This window comes from Lytechinus variegatus, chromosome 1, assembly GCF_018143015.1.
Source record: "Lytechinus variegatus isolate NC3 chromosome 1, Lvar_3.0, whole genome shotgun sequence".
NCBI lineage: Eukaryota > Metazoa > Echinodermata > Echinoidea > Temnopleuroida > Toxopneustidae > Lytechinus > Lytechinus variegatus.
The window spans coordinates 32,343,694-32,361,135 of NC_054740.1; the positions used below are offsets into that span (position 1 = coordinate 32,343,694).

A 17,442-nucleotide genomic window follows, 5' to 3' on the forward strand; every position below is an offset into this window, starting at 1 on the left:
GTTTCAATCCCTGAGCGAGAGGGCCTTCAGTACACAAGGCATGAGTAGGCTGCAATTCAGACCCTTTACACGAGTGAAGGGTTTGCCCAGCAGACTAGAGTACACATACACTGTACAATTTTGTGTTATTGAATTTCCCATGTTTTTCTTGATTTGTAATGCCCATTTCTGCTTGAAGAATTGAACTGTACATGTAGATAGTTTTCTGTTACACTCACTCTCTATCACTTCATTTTCCTCCTTTGGCACAGTTGCCAAGTTGACTGTCAGTTTTCATGCTAATGGCATTGCCAACATCCAGTTGTGTCATAAAACTTTGACAGATATTGCAATTAGTCATACTGGATAGAAAGTCATGTTTCTTCAGCTTCGAGGAGATTTTCATGAACCTTTCTGTCTGAAGTCTCAATTGGCTGGAACATGAAAGGATTTCCCTTTTTAAAAAGGGGGTACTCCAGGCTGAAAATAATATAATTTGTTCAGATAAAGAAAAAAAAATCATATAAACACAACATTGAAAATTTGATCAAAATCGGACAAGGAATAACAGAGTTTTGACATTCAGACGTTTAATGAAGATTTGCACTATTTCAGTGAAACTGTTCTATGCATGTCTTCATGAATATTTAATTTTTGATTGCAAAGTGATGATGTCATATCCCCATTTTGGTCCCTAATCACGCTACTCTCAGAGTGAGATGAGATACCAGTCCTGGGGCCCGTTGCAGAAAGAGTTGCAATCAATCGCAACTCTAAAAATCATGCGCGACTTGATTTTCAACCAATCAACAGCACGCATTTGTGACTTGCGTTTAAACGCAACTCTTTCTGCAACGTACCCCAGATGGAGTGAGATTTCAGTCTTCAAGAGTGAATTTTCACCTCTTTTGGAGTGAAAGTGAAAAACAGAATCAGATGCACATTTTCACTCCTAAAAGGTGAAAATTCACTCTTGAAAGATTGAAATCTCATTCCATTAGGACTGGTATCTAATCTCACTCTGAGAGGAGCGTGATTAGGGACCAAATTAGCTCCTTTGCATATTTGCAGAGTACTCTTCTCATTTATACTTTTCTTCATTTTTAATAACTCAAGTGGCTGATAAGTAGGCAAAAGGTTCAATTTTTATATTAAGTCTGTGGTTCATATCTTGCCGGGAACCTGACCTACAAACTCTATTGGCCACTGAGCCACCATGTCTTGCTACATCATAGATCTACCTTGGCTCATATTCTGTGGGAAATAAATTTTTACATACATGTAGGCCTACTGATTGGTTATCAATTCCATGGCTACATACATATTATGAATGGGCTATCAGGCCAAAGCCTTTCAACACCAGAACTTTTGACAAGAAAGGGGAATTTTGAATAAAAAATCCATACAACCTTCCTACTGGATCTGCTATTTGTTCTTCTGTTTGATACTGCCAAATTTTATAATGTCTGTTCTGGTAAACAAAAAAAAAATGTAGGGGAGAGGGGCAATCGAAGGTGTTGTATTACATGTATATCTTAGTGCATTACAAGAGGCGTATGGGTTTGATTCAGATTGAGCAGAGATCAAATTAAGCCAGAAAATTGAAGATCAGTTTTAGAGATAGCACTATCTTGGAAGGGAGCTGAAGTATTGTAGGCAAGAGAAGAAATGAGATGAGTGAAATGTTTAGCAGCCGACAATTACTCATCTTGCTAACCTTGTTTAGTTGAGACTCCTGTTGTGAGGAGGGATATTCAGATCAATTGTGAAAGATGAAGTCTCTGTTCACTGTCTGAATTTCACCTGTATGGAAAGACTTTAATAGGCTTTAGAGAACTTTCAAATGAATTCTTTCAAGGCTTTTTGCTTCATGAAAGTTCAAGTTGAGAGCTTGAGATAAATTATTTTTGAAGTGATTTTTCTTTATTGATCAAATAACGCAATGGATTGTCAACAAGTGGTCGGCAAATACATGGGTCATACCATGTAGGACAAAGTTGACAATGAGATGATTAAAGATCTCTTTTAAAGGCATATTTAGATTTGATGAAAATGGTCATGGGAATATTAGTCTCCAGAATCTAATGTCAAGTCAAATTTGATTTCAATATACATGTACATGTTTTGAGAAAAATTAAGTAAGCATAACAAATGAAAGTTTCATCAAAGTTCCATTTAGAGTGCATTGACTTGACTTGACTTGATCACGAATACATGTACCATTATGAACTGATCCAAACAAAGATTTTTTACCATTTCATAACATCTTCTCAAGAAGGCTGTATGATCGTTTGTAGTTTGCAGTTTGGTCGATGAACTTGTCCAAGATGTTTCTTAAAGTCTTAAACATTGTACAAAATCCTTCCTTCATTAGGGGGCCCATACGAATGTCATTAGAACATTTAAAGGACAACTTTAGAATAACGAAAAAAAAAAAAAACTTCTTCCAAATGAAAAGCGACTTCAATTGACCCTGCAAACAATTGGCGAAGCTTCCAACAGTAGAATGTGATTTGCTCACTTCTGTCTCATACAGATATTGGTCTTTGCCATTTTTTTCACATTTGCGTCCTTTTTAATAGCCTTCGCATAATGTTCATGAGCCCCTTGAAAAGGATGCCTAAGTGAAGATTTGTTAGGTGGGAAATCTGCCAGAGGAATTCTCAAGGCAAGAATCCGGGATCTTTAGTATGTTTCCTGATGAATGCTGGGAACGCACAAGGCAAACCAGACAGACATTTTAATACTTGTAAATGTACATGTAGCTGTTAGAGGTGTATATATATTTATTTGTTAGAATATATTTATATAATATGGACTGGCCTTGAGGGGAACATCAAACATGTCGCCTGCAACAGAATCATATTGGCCGAGTCTTTAGACGAGGGCAATATGGTTCTTTTATAAAAGGCCAACATACATGTAATCGATGTTTCTGAAAGAAGAGTCAGTCAATATTATTATTAATACCTAAGGCTGTACAATACATGTATGTAATTCTAGCTACACTGTATTATTTGGAATAATTTATATGCCTGTTTGCTTATCACTACTTCTGATTTCAGGTTATTCATGAACTAATACATTGGTCACATTTGCTCTACGGCGGCCGTTTGTCGAGTCGAAAACAGCCGCTTTAACTTTTTTTTGTCCAACTACATATAGGTGGTTTGAATTAAATTAATAAAACAGCTGTTTTCTACTCGCCGTACGGCCGCTGTAGAGCAAATGTGACCAAGGTATATTCAAGCGAAGTAACCCTTGATATTAAAGCAATTGTTACCTTGCAGTAGCGCATCATGCATGCATAGAAACTTGCGCTTGGATTTGTGGTCGCGCATTATCTACAATACGTTGGTTCATAAACTGGTTCCAGCTAGATTTCCCAAATACCAGTACCGAAATCAGCGATCAAAATGGACTCCTACTGCGCAAGGGCAGTAGCAGATATATGGCCAATATTGCCCTTTTCTGTACAGGATTCATATGGGCAAAGCCTAGGAAGGGCAACATGGTAAATGTTTACCTTGTTGGTCTGGAATGTACTTTTTGTTATCTTCTAAAATGCCTTGTATAGGTACTTAGGTAGAAAAGATCAGCATAAAACTGTGTTTCTTGAATGACCTGTTGAAAACATGAAGATAACAAAAATCCTATCATTCATGAAAATAAAATCAAAATCTGAGTATAGATATCCATGCAATGCTTGGTAACATAAATAAACAAATACTTTTGCATAAATGATAACATGAATAAAACTAAAATTATTTAGTTATCAGAACGTAACAGATATACCCGGTAAACTGCTATTTTACATTACGAAAAAGAGGCTTTATACACTACAGTGTATGTACATGTAGTGTAGTGCAACAATTTCCTAGTGTTACGAAAAAGAGTTTTATGGTGGTTTTACTTTTACAATTACATGTACTTAATGAATCTTATCTCCTAAAATCCCTTGTATAGGTATTAATTAACCAGGTAGAAAAGATCAGCATAAAACTGCTTTTCATCAATAACCTGATGAAAACATTACAAAGATAACAAAAATCATCATATAATGTACATGAAATTAAGATCAAAATCTACAGGTGTAAAAAGTATCTATGCAATGCTTGATAAACATGAATAAACAAGTATGTTAATACATAAATCATAACATGAATGAAATGCTGGATAAGTTTCCCTAGAATCATAAAAACATACATGTATGCAGAGCTACATGACACAAGATCTCTAGTCACAATGTCATGACAGCAGGTGGAGTGCACTTTGTGTACAAAGGAGTCTCTAAAAATAGCAGTGATCAAATGGATAATGATCAAATTGCCAACTTGTGTCATTGTGTGTATCCCCCCCTCCTCATAGTTGAAAAGAAATTAAATGAGAGGCCCCAAATACTATTGTTTTTCACTTTTCTTTGACGGTCATACCATAAGGAGGTAGTTATCGATTATCATCAATTTGGCAACTTGAGCTGGTGTGTTTTGTGTGTTTGTTTTGCATCAATCACTGTAAATATGATTGACTATTACAATGTACCTTTGTACTTATTTTAATGCAATCTTTTATTAGTATGAAGTTGGTACAGTGTACAGTATAAGAGGCAAATTTTTTCTTATTTTTTTCAACTGGTAAATGATGGTGTTTTTACTGTTTTATTTACCTGATTGCTAAGAAAGAATGAATGCACGTAAGCAACCAGAGGACTGACAGCTTAAACTCCTTTCTGACGGACCTGGTTATGAGGATTAATGCCTTTACCAAAGGGCCCTAGCGCACCAAGTGGGAATCAAACCCAGGTCACCGGAATCTGAAATCCCCGCTCTACCGACTGAACTATCATTTTCTATTAATTATTGGATATGTTGACAAGGTTTAAAATTGTTCATGAAACAGCCTTTCTTTTGATACCGGTAATCATAAATTATATACAGTATGAATTATTTTAAGTACTGTAGCCAATACTGCTCATCATAAAGAGATAAAAACTGGGGTATGAGTATGTTTTTGGATGGATTTCAAACACTAAATTCTTCAAATATACATGTACAGTACATGTTGTACTCAATTCACTTATTACAAATAATTGAAAGATAAAAGAAAAGATTAAATGACCCTTCAGATCTAACCCTGTATAATCATTTTGAACAAAAGATACTGTATTGTCTGCAGGCTATTTAGCACTTAGGCTCCTTAAACTTGGCTTTTGATCCTTATATCCTCTTTTATTCATATTGTCTATTACCCCATGTCTTCAAGAATCTCCTATGCTTGCTATAATTAGCTTCCCTCTCCCTCTGTTTGACTTATTTTTGAATAGCCAGTATTAATAGCAACAGCTGTAGACAAAAACCAGTATAATTTGAATGTGTATTCGAAGACCATAAGGTTATAAGGGAATCTACAATAGGTCATGTAACCATTTGTGATGATTATTTTGCACATAATTGCATTGGTCCCAATTAGTCACACAACCAATTATGAAGTCCCCAATAAGATGACCCAGTCAATATGAATTCTGTTTTTTTTTCACTCTATCTGCATATAATTTGAGCAACAATTTAATGTGTTTTTTATATCATTTCTTTGTCATCTAGAACAATACTAGAAGTATGGAAGACATTACTGGAAGAGACAGAGAAGATAGGAAGAGCAAGGTTAACAGCCTCAGAAACAATCAGTACACAGATCATAGATACCATCAAAATACAGAAGAACACAAGAACAACAACATTGAAGAAGGTGAGTTAAATCTTTGGTTCATGGCTAAAGTACGGGAGAATAAAGACAACCTCCTGATGAGGGCAGGGAATAATTTTCCTGGTATTGCATTGCAATTTGCTCCACATTTTTGAAAGACTGCTGTGCATAAAGTCTTTTTGTTTAGCATATATTACATACACGTAGGACTGTATCAATAGTTCAGAGCTTTTCTCTTGTGACCAAAAATGCTATTCAAATTTGTAAAGCAAAATTATTCCCTGGAGGGTTGATCATTGTGGAAGATCTAGTTGATGAGAGTGGTGAAAATTATTGTAATGGTAGTCATGACAGGGAATAACTTTGCTTTACCAAATTTGATGGGCAATTTGGTCATAAGAGAATTACCTGTAAGCTCTTACAGGTATGTTCTGCACAGTACTACTACGTAGAAATCTAGTATGTAGACAACATATAACTTATGTATAGCAGATTAGCAGTCTTTAAAAATGTGGAGCAAATTGCTATAGGATACCATGAACAGTATTCCATGCATGGTGATGGTAGAGGTAGTGTGGTGATGATAAAGATGATTATGGTGATGATAATGAAGGTTTCGAGCAAGATGATGATGGTGGCAATAGTGGTGGCGACGATGGAAGTGGCATTAATTATGGTGATGTTGGTGATGATGGTGGTGGTGTCGTTGATGTTAATGTTGATACTGCTTCTGCTGCTAATGATGAATGTGGTGACAATTACTGTCCAGGTTTGGTTGCTGTATGGAATTGAATAGGTTTTAATAATAATGCCACTCTACATGTATGGACTGGCAATACATGATTCAACCAAAATTTTTACACTCATCATAATTAAAATTTTCAGCTCCTTCGCATTAATACCGGTAGTGCTTTTTCCATATGTACATGTAGCTTCTAGTCACTTTGGTCATTAACAAAGTCTGTGGTGTCTCTTTAAAGGACAAGTCCACCCCAAAAAAAGTTTATTTGAATAAAAAGAGAAAAATCCAACAAGCACAACACTGAAAATTTCATCAAAATCGGATGAAAAATAAGAAAGTTATGACATTTTTGAATTTTTGCTTAATTTCACAAAACAGTTATATTCACATCCTTGTCCGTATGCAAATGAGGAGACTGATGACATCACTCACTATTTTTGTATTTCATCATGTGAAATATGAAATATTCCAATTTTCTCCCTGTTGCTGTGTGAAACAATTAATTCTTCCCTGAACATGTGCAATTAGCATTGTTTGATACTATATGGTTCAATCAAGTTGGTCCTTATTGTCAAATTTTAAAAAAATGAAATATTGTATAATTCAAACAATGCAAAACAAAGGAAATAGTGAGTGAAGGACATTACCAACTGTCTCATTTGCATGTCACTGAGTTTTGCATATCACTGTTTTGTGAAAAATAAGCGAAATTTTAAAATGTCTAACTTTCTTATTTTACAACCGATTTTGATGAAATTTTCAGCATAATGCTTGTTTGATTTTTCTCTATTTATTCAAATTAACATTTTTCTGGGGTGGACTTGACCTTTAAATAAAAATTGTCTATTTTTTGAGGGTGGAGGAAAGATTTCTATTATCAATATCATTGATCATGAAGATGGCGATGAAACAGGAACTCCACCATATATTATAAGCTCCATCTAATTTTGATGTGCTTCTCACTATACCTCTAGGTGCATTAAAACAATTTGATATTGAATCATGAACATAAATCACAAGAAAAACACCAACCATTAAAAAAAAATTATTTATTTACTTTTATTTACCCATGGTAATCTCGTCAGTGAATTAAACACTGTTCTACTGATAGGGGTACAGTTTACTACTGACACAAACAAAAAAATACAACACTGTTTTTTAAACACTTTTTACAAAAAAAAATCAAAAATAATTTGTAATTTTTACTGATTTGTTGGTGAAAAATTGGTCAGCTGAACCATGTAGTACTGTAGGTCCATGGTTGAACACTTCGTTGCTGAATCCATGAAGTGGCACAACGTCCCAAAATCACATGAAAAGTCAATTTCAGGTTTCTTTCAGTTTTAGTATTCTCTAGCTATGCCTATGGTCTATCATTTCACTGAAATTTAGAACCCATTTCTCTCTAATTGATAAGATAATAATAAGTGAAAAAGCAACACTAGCCTCAAAATCATAATTTGTAAAATAATAACCCACCAACTGGCATGCAGGTGTGCACCATTTCTTCTCACAAAACAACACTTTGAATCACTGCTACATGTATTTCAAGACTTGATGTTAATGCAATAAATTTCAACATGGAAGGCAGCAGTACTTGTAGATACCTGGCTCTTGGTCTGTGCATTCTGTTTAATTTTACAATCATATAGCAACGGGCAGTTGAAAATGTAAAAATCTTTATTCGTGTTTATCTCTAAAAGTGATTTTGCGCATCAACGGTTGCGTGTGCCACTCTGTGGATTCAGCGACATCGCTGAATCCACAAAGTGGCACAACGTCCTAAAGTCACATGAAATTTTGTATTCTCTGGCTATGGTCTATCATTTCAGCAAAATTTGGATCCCAATTCTCTTTATAATTAAAGTTGAAAAATGACACTAGCTTCAAAATCCTTTGTAAAATAATCCATGAAATAGCACACAGGTGCGAGCTGTTTCTACGCACGCTGAAGTAGTATTTTCCACTAAACATTACTTGTCGTACTTGTGTGTGAATTACTGCTTTGTCAAGATTGATGTTCATTCAATTAATTTTTAACATGGAAGGCAGGAGTAGATACCTGGCTCTTGGTAATACAATCATATAGCAACTGGCTGTTGAAAATGTAAAATCTTTATTTGCGTTTATCTTGAAAAGTGATTTCGCGCATCAACAGTTGCGCAGGCCTCTACAAAAAAAAATTTTGTCACTTGCCCTGTTGGGCAAGTGATGAAAAAATTTGCTTGCCCGATAGAAAAAACTGCTTGCCCAATTTTTTTAATAATTTTTTCATTATGACGGCACTACTCTTATTTTTATTAAGGTATACAAAATAACAATTGACAATCATGTTCAGTATAAAAGAACACACATTGAAAAGGATATTTTCAGCAACGTAGGCCTGAGTCTTAACGTTTATTTTGGAGAAAAAAAAATCGATATTTTATGGGCACTTAAGGTTTTAAAAACCCTTCAACAAAAGTTGCTAATATTTCATATTTTGCATCTTTAAATCCACGAAATGGCTACCTGCTTACCATATTTCCTTAGAATTGCTTTCATTTACCGTAGTTGGAAACTATAAAGAAAGCCAGTGAAAATTGTTCAGCTCTTTATTGTTCAGCTCTTAATTAGTTGGAAACCATCAAGTCTTTACTTCATCATTTTATGATGTTGCACTCGGTCAATAATTTTTATCTACATGTTTTCACATGCTACTTTTTTTTCTATTTTGAGGAATACCTGTTCACTTATTAATGAATTATTACTAACATTGTTTAATATTGTATGATTTTTAAGTAATTTTTTTCACTATATGCTTAGAATCTTGGGTGTGTGTGTGTGTGTGGGTGTGTGTGTGCGTGTGTTTGTGTGGGTATGACTGTGAGTTGAACTTTGATATAAATGAATTCAATATCTAATTTCTACTTCGCCTATTCCAGTACAATAACCTGTACTCGACCATGTAATAAAGGCCCACATACCCTAACTTTTCCTGAAGTTCTTTGAAAACGCAGACTTCTACGAAAATTGCATTTCTCTATGGGGGAGTCTAAATTGTATTCATTAATAACTTAAATATACATGACAATGAAGAAATCATCAAACTTTATTAGAAGTTTTGAATAATATACCCAAAATGTAAACTCTGTCTGAAACAGAAAATCACCATAATTTTGGCCTTTACACAGTAAAAACGCTGTACAAAATATCGCTGTATAAGAGGTGCTGTATAATTTTTTGAACAGCACATGTTTAAGCTTTGATAAATATCGGTATAAAACACGGCGAATTGACCTGTTTAAGGTCCGTAGACAGAAGGCTTGAACAGGGTTGTACAAGATATCGGTACATGACGTAAAGCGCATGCGTACGCGTGCGCAGTGCTATGCTAGTGGTCGGAAGATGGCGTTGAGTAAGTTCGATTCGGAGACTGCTGCAGTGCACTGGAAAAATCGTGTTTAATCTCCGTTTTAGAAAATGAAAGATTTGGGGATGACAAACCTGCTTCAGGAGTGGGACTTCCCACATTTAGTTCCAATCTTTAGAGGTAAATTCAGTGATTGATTTCGATTGAATGTTCATGAATAATCTCAAAAGTCAATGCATTGTTACCGTTGTTGCAGTGCTTTTATTGTGTGTGCATGTACGTGTGTAACTCTATATGATGGTCGCCAAGTCAGAAATATAGGCCTATGATTTTATTGGAAAAACCTCGGCTCGGCCGGCAGTCATTTTGAGATTGAAAAAAAATGGTGCCCATCATGTCTGCGCACCCATTCACTTTTGCACGTGATTTGGAGATTTTGATGAGAAAGGCTGCATTTTGAGGCTGTCATAAGAAATACCCAAATTTCATTATTTTTCCACCATTGTGAGTCGGATTTTGCAATAAATATCTGTCTATGCATTAGATGTGTAAAGTTTGCATTGCATATCTTATAGATTCTACTAGAATTGCGCAGATACGCATGTGCGCAGACTATGGTACCTTGAGCGAAGTTCGTGCAGGATCCACTCCACTTAATTACCACTAAGGCACTAGGGCCTACACCGTGCTCCACTTACACGAACTTCGAGACCATGAACTCGATCTGATATTCTGAGTGACAAAAGGTGGGATTTTATGGGGGTGAAATATGAAATTCATGCAACATCACGATCTTTACACAAAGTTTCACTTCTTTCCATGCTTCTATTAGTATTAGTCTCAAAATTGGTGATTTGAATTATAGCCTACATGAACTGTGATGGAGATCCTCACACATAAATAATTCACTGCCGATGATCGCATGCGGATGCGATATGCGCGAGGTACCGGGTCCGGTACAAGCTCGGACCGGGCCGTCCTCAAGCACATAGCCTACGTGTAATGTAGGCCTGGCTAGATCTATTTCTAGTCAACTTTATTCAATTTTGTACGTCTACATATGTGTATGTTAAACCCCATTAAAATCTAGGTCTATACTATAGGTCCAAACCTAGATCTAAATCCTGGCCTAGCTTGGCCAATAGTCCCTTATTATTGGCCAGCCTAGTCTATACTATAGCCTAGGCCTAGCGAGGACAGGCCTACATGCAAATAGCAACAACAGATCTAAATGTTACATTGTAATTGCAGATGTATGTACAGTTTGTGAATGATCAGAAACTAATTTTTAATCTGAGATACAGGAATTACATTTAGGTTGACTTCATGTAAATTCCCCACTGTGCACAGGGTAATTTTTTATTGAGAATTTCTACAATTTATCCACTTATTCCATCAGTTCTCTATAGAATAGTTAGATACCTTGTGTAATAATTAATGTTACTATTCTTGATCTTTGATTCATGTTTATCACAGTTAAATGTTGCAGAAGATGAGCACGAAGAAGACACCTACTGGATGCAATATTACTCATCACCTGACAACATTGTTGTTAATGTGACGAACCTCGGTACCGAGATATGAGTTGACTAGAGGAAACCCGCGACCAAGCACAGCAGAAATTCTTGACAAATATCTACAGCTTTTGGGAATGGTAAAATAACTTGATTACTTAGTGCAGTGGATTCGCATTATGAAAAAAAAAATTAAATTTAATTGTTCGAAGTTGAACAAAGCATTTTTGGTTATGAATTTCCAAAATTATGCTCTTTCTTGCTTGAGAATATAGTGGAAGATCATAGGATCACTTACTCTGCCTCAGTGTTAAAAATTCAGTTGCATCTTAGTTGTCATAATTCTATGATTAGTGGAAAAGTTGTTCTGAAATCCGATTGGAAAGATTAAGTTATGTCTTCTTCTCATGAATGTCAATCTTTGGCCGGGGGGGGGGGGGATATTAATTTCCCCACCTAACTCCCCCCCCCATTTTGCAAATACTAAGTATTTTCTCCAGTGGTTAATTACTCCAATAGTGATCAATATTTTAAAAAATGTGATAAATGGTTAGAAATAGAAAGGTCAATGTCAAAGCTCACTAGACTTTACTTGATTTGTGCAGTGTGTGCATGTGACCTAGGGTTTTTGTTACAAACATTGATAAGTTTTATTTTTTTATTTAATGAGCAATATTTAGCATGACTTTTATTAATGACATTGTAATGTATGAAAACATGGTATGCTGGCCGGGTAATTGTATTATGTGTAATACAGTTTATATATAAATACTTATTTCATTTTCAGATTGATCAAGACTTTGATTTAACAATTGATGCAGCTCCTGGTGCCCTTTTCACAATGTGGCCAAAGTTGTACAGGCAGACTTTGGAATTTGCGGAGAAGATTAATCCAGGGTATAGCAAGATCCTAGGGGCTGGAGTGGACCAGAAAATGACGCAGAGTAAGTTTTAGTCTTATAGTTATACTCAATTCAAACTTACAGTAGCAGTGCGAAGACTTTTACAAAGCTGCATCAATTAGCATTTAAACTGCAAAAGAGGATATTTCCTCTCCAGGTGTGTAAGAATAACAATGCTTACAATTTAAAGTGAAATCAGTGTTCTTATGTACACCGAATCCTGTCCAACATAATTATTATAGTTGATGGACCTCATCGAAACAAGCAAATGATGTTCTGCAGTAACATACACCAATTCAGAGTAATGATTTCTGAAGAGGAAGTAACACAGACCCTTTTTTTTTACTATCGTGTTGCACAAGCCATTAAAGAGAGATAATTGACTCTCAACATAAAACCAGCTGAACACTGCGCACAGCATTATCAGCATTATTCACCATTATTGCATTATTGTGTACGGGGGGGGCACCCGGGGGGGCACTCAGTATATAATGCATAGTGGGTATGTGCAGCGGAGGGGACCCCCATTTTTACACTCAAATTTCCTTTCCAAGGCATAGCATTTTTAGCCTATTAAGAAAAAGAACAAAGAAAGCCACTCCAAGGCATATTATTTTCTTCTCGTGAAAAAGGAAGAAAGAAATCCGCTCAAAAGCTTCGCATATTTTCTGTTACGCCGTTCCGATCGATCTGCTACAATGAGTCGTAATTTTGAAAAAGCAGCCGCTGCAATGAACGCTGTCCGACCATTGCCTCTGTGCAAGCGCACCAGCCGCCCATGCTGCCGGTCTAGCTGCATGCACGTATGCCCGTTCCATAGGGATGCATGAAGGCACTCACATGCAGGCGACTCGTTCCAAGGACCCCCGTTCTCACAAACATTTGTAGTTCTGAAGCCTGTTCCAAGGACCCTCCTTTTTACAATTAGCCCACTCCAAGGCCCCCGTTTTTTGTCTCGCCCGCGGCACACCCCCACCACTTTTTGGGTCGAGTGCCCCCCCCCCCCCCCCGGATTGTGTAGCAGTAATGCATTGCAGGAATTTCAAATGGGAACACTGACAAAACTTGAATAAATTTGTACTCAAGGGTTTTAATCAAACTTGGAGAGAAGCATGGTTATATGCAAATTTATTTCAATTTTACCAAACATGAGGGTCACCTCATGGGTCAAGCTGATGATGAGCATGGGTCAAAGTTAAGCCTATTAGGGCAAGTTTTGTATTACAGCTCATAACGTTTGATCCATGTACAGTGTATGCCCATTTTTTTACCAAACTTGGATGGTAGATGTCCCCGGGGGAGTGGGGGGGGGGGTTGAAGGTCACCTCCAGGTCAAATGTTACAGCAGGGGTTGAAGAACTTTTGGAGCTCATTGTTAGGATTTTGGTTTGTTTGTTTGTTTAAATTTCTATCATCACTCATAAATTGTTCCCAATCTAAGAGAGATGATGTTCTTCAGAGATTTGAAGGTCACCTCCAGTTCCAAGCTTGAGGTCACAGGCAGGGGTCAACAAGCATTTTGAATATAAAATGATTTTGTTGTATATTAATGGGTGATTCACACTTTGGCTAAAATTACCTTAGTGAATCCCTTTATTACCTTCCACATTTAGTTTGAAAATGCTGAAATTTCCTCCTCACCTTCATCTTTCTTTCCTATTTTCCTTGCTCCCATTCTTATTTTGTTTTCCCTTCCTTCACCGGTCACTTGTTTGATCAAACCCAATTTTCATTTGTACAGGTCAACATTGAAGAAAATTTAGCTTTCAGTGTACTTCCTGTGATTTTGATCGGCAGAACGCAAGGGGAGAGAGGCAAATGTGCAGTACTTCAAAGTCTTGAATCTTTCATCAATCTCCAATTAGTAAGTAATGATTATCATCTCCTTTTTCGAAGTTTTTATTTATTTATATATTTATTTTTTGGCCAATTTAGGTTAAAGCTCTGATTATCCTGAACAATATTAGAACGCTACTGTTGGCAATCTTTGAGAGCACTTAGGCTTGACTCTACCACATGCTCACTTGACCAAGGCAAGTGAAAATATCAAAGTGCTAAGTTGCTTACCCAAAAAGGTATAAAAAATTTAATGTGGGCAAGTAAAATTTTGACCCCAACATTGAAATCTGTTTAGGGCAGCTATCTGATTGTATGTTCTATCTAATAATCCTGATACTAAATGAAGCATCTCCATTCTGTAGTGCAAACCATAACAACAGAATAAATTTATAATTTCACACAATGACTTAGTCAATACCTATTCTGCATGTATGTCATGGTTGTTGAATGTCTATGCAAATCTGCACATCTTGCAAAGACTTGAAATCTCCTTAAATGCAGTTTTCCAAACTCAGAAAAATACCTCCTATGGTTTTGCCTCAATAATGTAATGTGATCAACGGCGATTCATGTTATTTATTTATTTTTTTTTGGGGGGGGCAATAGAAGTCCTTCTTAAAGGGATGGTCCGGGCTGAAAATATTTATATCTTAATACATAGAGTAGAATTCACTGAGCAAACTGCCAAAAATTTCATCAAATTGGATAAAAAAGTTATTGAATTTTAAATTTTAGCAATATATTGTGAAAAAAGTCGTCATGAATATTCATTAAGTGGGCTAATGATGTCACATCTCCACTTGTTCTTTTGTGTTTTATTATATGAAAATAGGTTTATTCAAATTTTTTCCTCCAAGAACTAGAAAAATTGGATTGTCATCTCATTTAGTGCATTGGATATTGATTGCTGCAACTTATTTCATTATAAGGGAGACATATTATTCACAAAAGTATGAAATAATGATAAAAATATGATTTTATGTAATAACATAAGAAAACGGAAAGTGGAGATGTGACATCATCAGCCCACCTAATGAATATTCATGACGACTGTTCACAAAATATTGCTAAACTTTAAACTTCAATAACTTTATTATTTGTTATCCGATTTTGATGAAATTTTTGGGATGTTGTTCAGTGAATTCTACTCTATGTATTAAGACATGAATATTTTCAGCTCGGACCATCCCTTTAAAGATATTGGCTAACAATACCACAATTAAAAAATCTGAACCGCATGATTTCCCATGCTGAAAATCGTAAGTTGACCAGATTCACTTGCCCATTTCATTATACAGGATGGCCCAAAAAGAATAGAACAATTTAGATCTTTAATTTCAGTGATATAGCCAAAGTGTCATTGTATTGGATATTTCTTTTTTTTGGTAGAATGATGTAATTGTCATGTTTTGTGAACCCTTGTCATTATGATTTTCTAAATATCATATATTTCCCACTCCTGTATTACCTGTCAACCCTGCTCTTAGTATGTAAGGTATAATACAGATTATCCAACTAGATGTCTGTGTGATTGGTCTTCTACCCCCTTCGATTCTTTGTTTTGCACTTTATTTAGGAAGGAGCATGAAGAAAAAGAAGATGAACAGGCATTGACAATGGCGCGTTCCATACCTGGGAGTGACTGCACAGTGGCGCCCTTGGACCTAATTTCAACCTGACATCAAGTTGGTTTAATAAAAGGAGAACCATGAGAGAAATTATTAAATGAAAGTTTGGCGAAAATCAAAGAATAACAGAGTTATGAGGCTTCAAAGTTTTAAATTTGTAACGTGACATGCGAGCAGCTCCCAATATGTCAATCATGTAATATAAGTTCCATAAATTGCCATTTTTTAATGGTTTTCATGATAATTAATTGGGTTTTTATCAGAAGCTTGTGTGAAATAATGTTTCTGATAACTCTGAATCCACAGGTAAAATCATTTTCCAATTTCCCTAGAAAAAGCACTGGTATAAAATTTATATCACATGAAATGTGGGGAGCTGCTCGCATGTGAAGTCACAAATTTGAAACTTTAAATCTTCATAACTCTTTTATTCTTTGGTGGATTATTTTTCACCAACTAACATGCAATGTCACAATGAACCTTGCCTTTAAACCTTATATTGGCAGCCTTACATTGACATTTACATCAGGGGGGGGGGGGGGGGGGTTGTGGCCACTTCCATTCACGAGTGGATACCATGCGCGTCCATGGGGTCTCGAAAAGCACCCTAAACACGTAATTTCCATATTCGGAAAATGCACCACTTAACAAGTATTGGCGTGTGAAACCCTACCCTTAACAACTATTGGAAACAAAACGATACTCTTGGCAAATATTCACTGAAATGAACCCCTAAACAAGTACAGGAATGTTTTATTGTTACGGGTCCTTTGGTCGTCTGCTTTACCTTATTTGGTTTAGTACGACCCCACCTTCTACTCCTCGTTCAAATCGGACTCTAAACACGAAGTGTTGGGGCAAAAAGGACATCCTTTATGAAACATTTTAATTTTGTTTTATCATCCCCGCAAATTTGACCCTAAACACGTAATTTTCCTAGCGAAATAGATACACTTTTTTCATTATTTTTGTGTTTTTGACACCATTATCACGTTACGTACGTAACGTGCCATATCGTGAAAAAGACATGCTTTTTACCTGTTTTTTTGGTCGCGCATGGTATCCACTCGTCAATGTAAGTGGCTCCCCGGGCACCCCCCCCCCACACAGAACAGCCAAAAAAGCCTGGTCTAGTTGGGGTTAAGAGGAGTGCTTGCTTTCTATTGATTACATGTAAATAATTTTAGGTCAAATGGCATTTTTTTTATGACGGTTGGCTAATTTGAAGAGTGTGCAGAAGAACAGTTCTTGTTATCTTTGTTGTAAGTACTTTAAGTCCAGTACACAGCATCTTTCCAGATTTCATGCAAATACAAGGAATCTTCTAAGGCATGTCTGAAACATTTAGACGACAATCTTTATTCCAATTTGTTGTGCCAGGATAAATTTGAATCATTTCGATACTTTCTCAATGCTAATTGTAAATGTTCCATCTTTGATTTTATTTAAAGGTCAAGTCCACCTCAGAAAAATGTTGATTTGAATCAATAGAGAAAAATCAGACAAGCACAATGCTGAAAATTTCATCAAAATCGGATGTAAAATAGGAAAGTTATGACACTTCCAAGTATCGCTTATTTTCAACAAAATAGTTATATGAACGAGCCTGTTACATCCAAATGAGAGAGTCGATGATGTCACTCACTCACTATTTCTTTTGTTTTTTATTGTTTGAATTATACAATATGTCAGTATTTACCAATTTGGCAATTAGGACCTCCTTGCCTGAAGCACAAAATGTTAAAATAATGGAATTCTATGTGTTCAGGGAGGAATGAAACTT

At 35.9% G+C, this 17,442-nt stretch overlaps 1 protein-coding gene and 1 long non-coding RNA gene across 2 annotated transcripts in view; both read left to right on the top strand.

The window, feature by feature from the left end:
* LOC121411568 overlaps positions 1 to 17,442 on the top strand; it is an 89,739-nt gene that overhangs the window by 17,000 nt on the left and 55,297 nt on the right. Inside the window, 1 exon segment of the mRNA XM_041604366.1 lies at positions 5,580 to 5,724. Within this exon segment, the coding sequence (XP_041460300.1) occupies positions 5,580 to 5,724 (145 nt within the window).
* LOC121411579 lies at positions 9,799 to 16,186 on the top strand. The gene is made up of 5 exons (XR_005969499.1): positions 9,799 to 9,956; positions 11,253 to 11,430; positions 12,078 to 12,234; positions 13,934 to 14,056; positions 15,608 to 16,186. It is a non-coding gene; the product is annotated as an uncharacterized LOC121411579 (long non-coding RNA).